Source organism: Priapulus caudatus, unplaced genomic scaffold (assembly GCF_000485595.1).
Source record: "Priapulus caudatus unplaced genomic scaffold, Priapulus_caudatus-5.0.1 Scaffold2229, whole genome shotgun sequence".
Lineage (NCBI taxonomy): Eukaryota > Metazoa > Priapulida > Priapulimorpha > Priapulimorphida > Priapulidae > Priapulus > Priapulus caudatus.
In genome coordinates this window covers 48,944-52,097 of record NW_014579290.1, presented here as the reverse complement: position 1 = coordinate 52,097, position 3,154 = coordinate 48,944, and the positions used below count along the sequence as shown (strand labels likewise).

Below are 3,154 nucleotides of genomic sequence, written 5' to 3'. Positions count from 1 at the left end.
ACATCGTTACCTCGGTTCATTAGCTCATACAGTTATCTCTATGATTGGTATTACTACCACCTGATACTCACTCTTCGTCATCGGTCTAGTTTACACAGAATTATTCATCTATGATGGTAGACTACACCTTATACTCATCATGACCATTCGTTCATAGTTATAAGAATTATCATCTATTGGATGGCTATCCTACACCTATACTCCTCACTATCGGTACCATCGTTCATAGTAATACAGATTATCAATCTATGATGGTAATACTACACCTATACTCACTCATCGTATCATCGTTACGTAGTAGACAGATACATCTTGATGGTATACTTACACCTATACTCACTCATCCGTACCTCGTTATAGTTATTACAGGATTATCATTCTATGATGGTTATACTACACCTATACCACTCAATTCATCGTACCATTGCTTTAGTTATACAGACATTATCATCTATGATGGTATACGACCCTTACTCACTTATCGTACCATCGTTCATTAGTTATTACAGAATGATCATCTATGTGGTTACTACATTTTACTCATCACTCTCGTAACCACCGTTCATAGTGTTACAGAATTATCTCTATGATTGATATACTACAACTATACTCACTCGTAATCGTACCTTCGGTTATAGGTTATACGATTATCATCTATAAGTGGTATACTACACCTATACTCACTCATTCATTGTACCATCGTTCATGTTTATCCAAATTATAATCTTGATGGTATACTACACCTATATCACTCACTCAGTACCTCGTTTATAGTTATAACGAATTATTTCTATGATGGTATATAACACCTTATACTCAACTCATCGGTACCTTGTTCATAGTTACAGCAGGAATTATCATCTATGATGGTTTACTACACCTATTATTCAACTCCCTCATCGTACCATCGCTTCATAGTTATACAGAATTGATCGTATGGAGACTTACACTATACTCACTCGTCCGTATCATCGTTTATAGTTATACAGAATTATCATTTATGATGTATAACACTAGACTCGATCATCGTACCATCGTTATAAGTCATACAGAAGTACCATCTATGATGGTATCTAACCTATACTCACTCATCGTATCATAGTTAATAGTTATACAATTATCATTCTATGATGATTTACTACACCGAGTATTCACTCACTCATCCGTACCATCGTTCATTATACAGAATTATCATCTATATGGTTATACTACACTTATACTCACTCACTCACTCGTACCATCGTCATAGTTATACAGAATTCGCATCTATAGAATGGTTATATCACTATACTCACTTATGCGTACCATCGTTCATAGTTATTACAGAATTATCATCTATGATGGGTATATAACCTATACTCACTCTCATTCGTACCACCGTTCATATTATAAGAATTATCATCTAGGGGATGTATACTACCCTATACTCCTCACGTATCGTACATCGTTTATAGTTATCAGAATGAATCATCTATGATGGTATACTACACCTATACTCACTGTCATCATTCGTACCATCGTTCATAGTTATACAGGATTATCTCTATGATGCTATACTCCACCTATCCTCACTCACTCATCGTACCTCGTTTATAGTTATACAAATTATATCTAATGATGGTATACTCCCTATACTCACTCACTCATCGCTTACATCGTTTTGAGTTATACATTTCATTCTATGATGGAATATACTACACTATTCACTCACTCTCGGACCATTCGTTCATAGTGATACAGACATTTCATCCATGATGGTTTACACTACACCTATACTCACTCACCGTTACCATCGTTCATGTTATATTACGAATTATCATCTTATGATGTATACTACATCGATCTTCACTCATCGTATCATCGGTCATAGTTATACAGACATTATCATCTATGGATGGTCATACTAACCTATACTACTCACTCGATCGTACCATCGGGCATTGTTAGTACAGATTATTCTTCTACGATGATATACTAACCTATACTCACTCATCATCGTACATCGTTATAGTTATACAAATTATCATCTATGATGGAATACATACACCTATGACTCCTCATATCGTATCCATCGGTTTATTTATACAGAATATTATCTATGATGGGTATACTACACCTATTACTCACCTACCTCATCGTAGCATCGTTCATGAGTTATAGCGAATTATCATCTATGATGGTATACCTACCCTATTACTCACTCACTCATGTTACCATCGTTCATAGTTATACAAATTATCATCTATGATGGAAGAGTGAGTATAGGTGTAGTATACCATCATAGATGATAATTCTGTATGACTATGAACGATGGTACGATGAGTGAGTATAGGTGTAGTATACCATCATAGATGATAATTCTGTATAACTATGAACGATGATACGATGAGTGAGTATAGGTGTAGTATACCATCATAGATGATAATTCTGTATAACTATGAACGATGGTACGATGAGTGAGTGAGTATAGGTGTAGTATACCATCATAGATGATAATTCTGTATAACTATGAACGATGGTACGATGAGTGAGTATAGGTGTAGTATACCATCATAGATGATAATTCTGTATAACTATGAACTATAGTACGATGAGTGAGTATAGGTGTAGTATACCATCATTGATGATAATTCTGTATAACTATGAACGATGGTTCGATGAGAGATGATAATTATGTATAACTATGAACGATGGTACGATGAGTGAGTATAGGTGTAGTATACCATTATAGATGATAATTATGTATAACTATGAACGATGGTAGGATGAGTGAGTGAGTATAGGTGTAGTATACCATCATAGATAAGTTCCGCTCCAGTCTCTGGACAGCTTGTGCGACCCCACCTCACGTACACGGCTCCTCCTTCTCCGGTGAAGATCAACTATACAACCAGTCCGATGCTATTCACTCAGCTAGCTACAGTATATGTAACTCTTTCTCTCTGCTAGGAGTTAATGTAACTCTTTCTCTCTGCTAGGAGTTAATGTAACTCTTTCTCTCCGCTAGTGCTTGCTGGCAGTAAGAACGCGAGCAAATTATGCACCCGCGCTTAATTCTCCGCATTCATTCTGTTATATAAACACGTTGCGTTTGAAACGGCGCCAGAAATTTAAATATACACCGACGAATAAAACGAGCGGTGCGCAGCGCCCT

At 36.1% G+C, this 3,154-nt stretch overlaps 1 protein-coding gene across 1 annotated transcript in view; it reads right to left on the bottom strand.

Moving 5' to 3' along the window:
- LOC106818421 overlaps positions 1-3,154 on the bottom strand; it is a 23,213-nt gene that overhangs the window by 11,466 nt on the left and 8,593 nt on the right. The window contains exon 5 of the mRNA XM_014823132.1: positions 2,795-2,882. Within this exon, the coding sequence (XP_014678618.1) occupies positions 2,795-2,882 (88 nt within the window). The remainder of the gene's footprint in view (positions 1-2,794; positions 2,883-3,154) is intronic.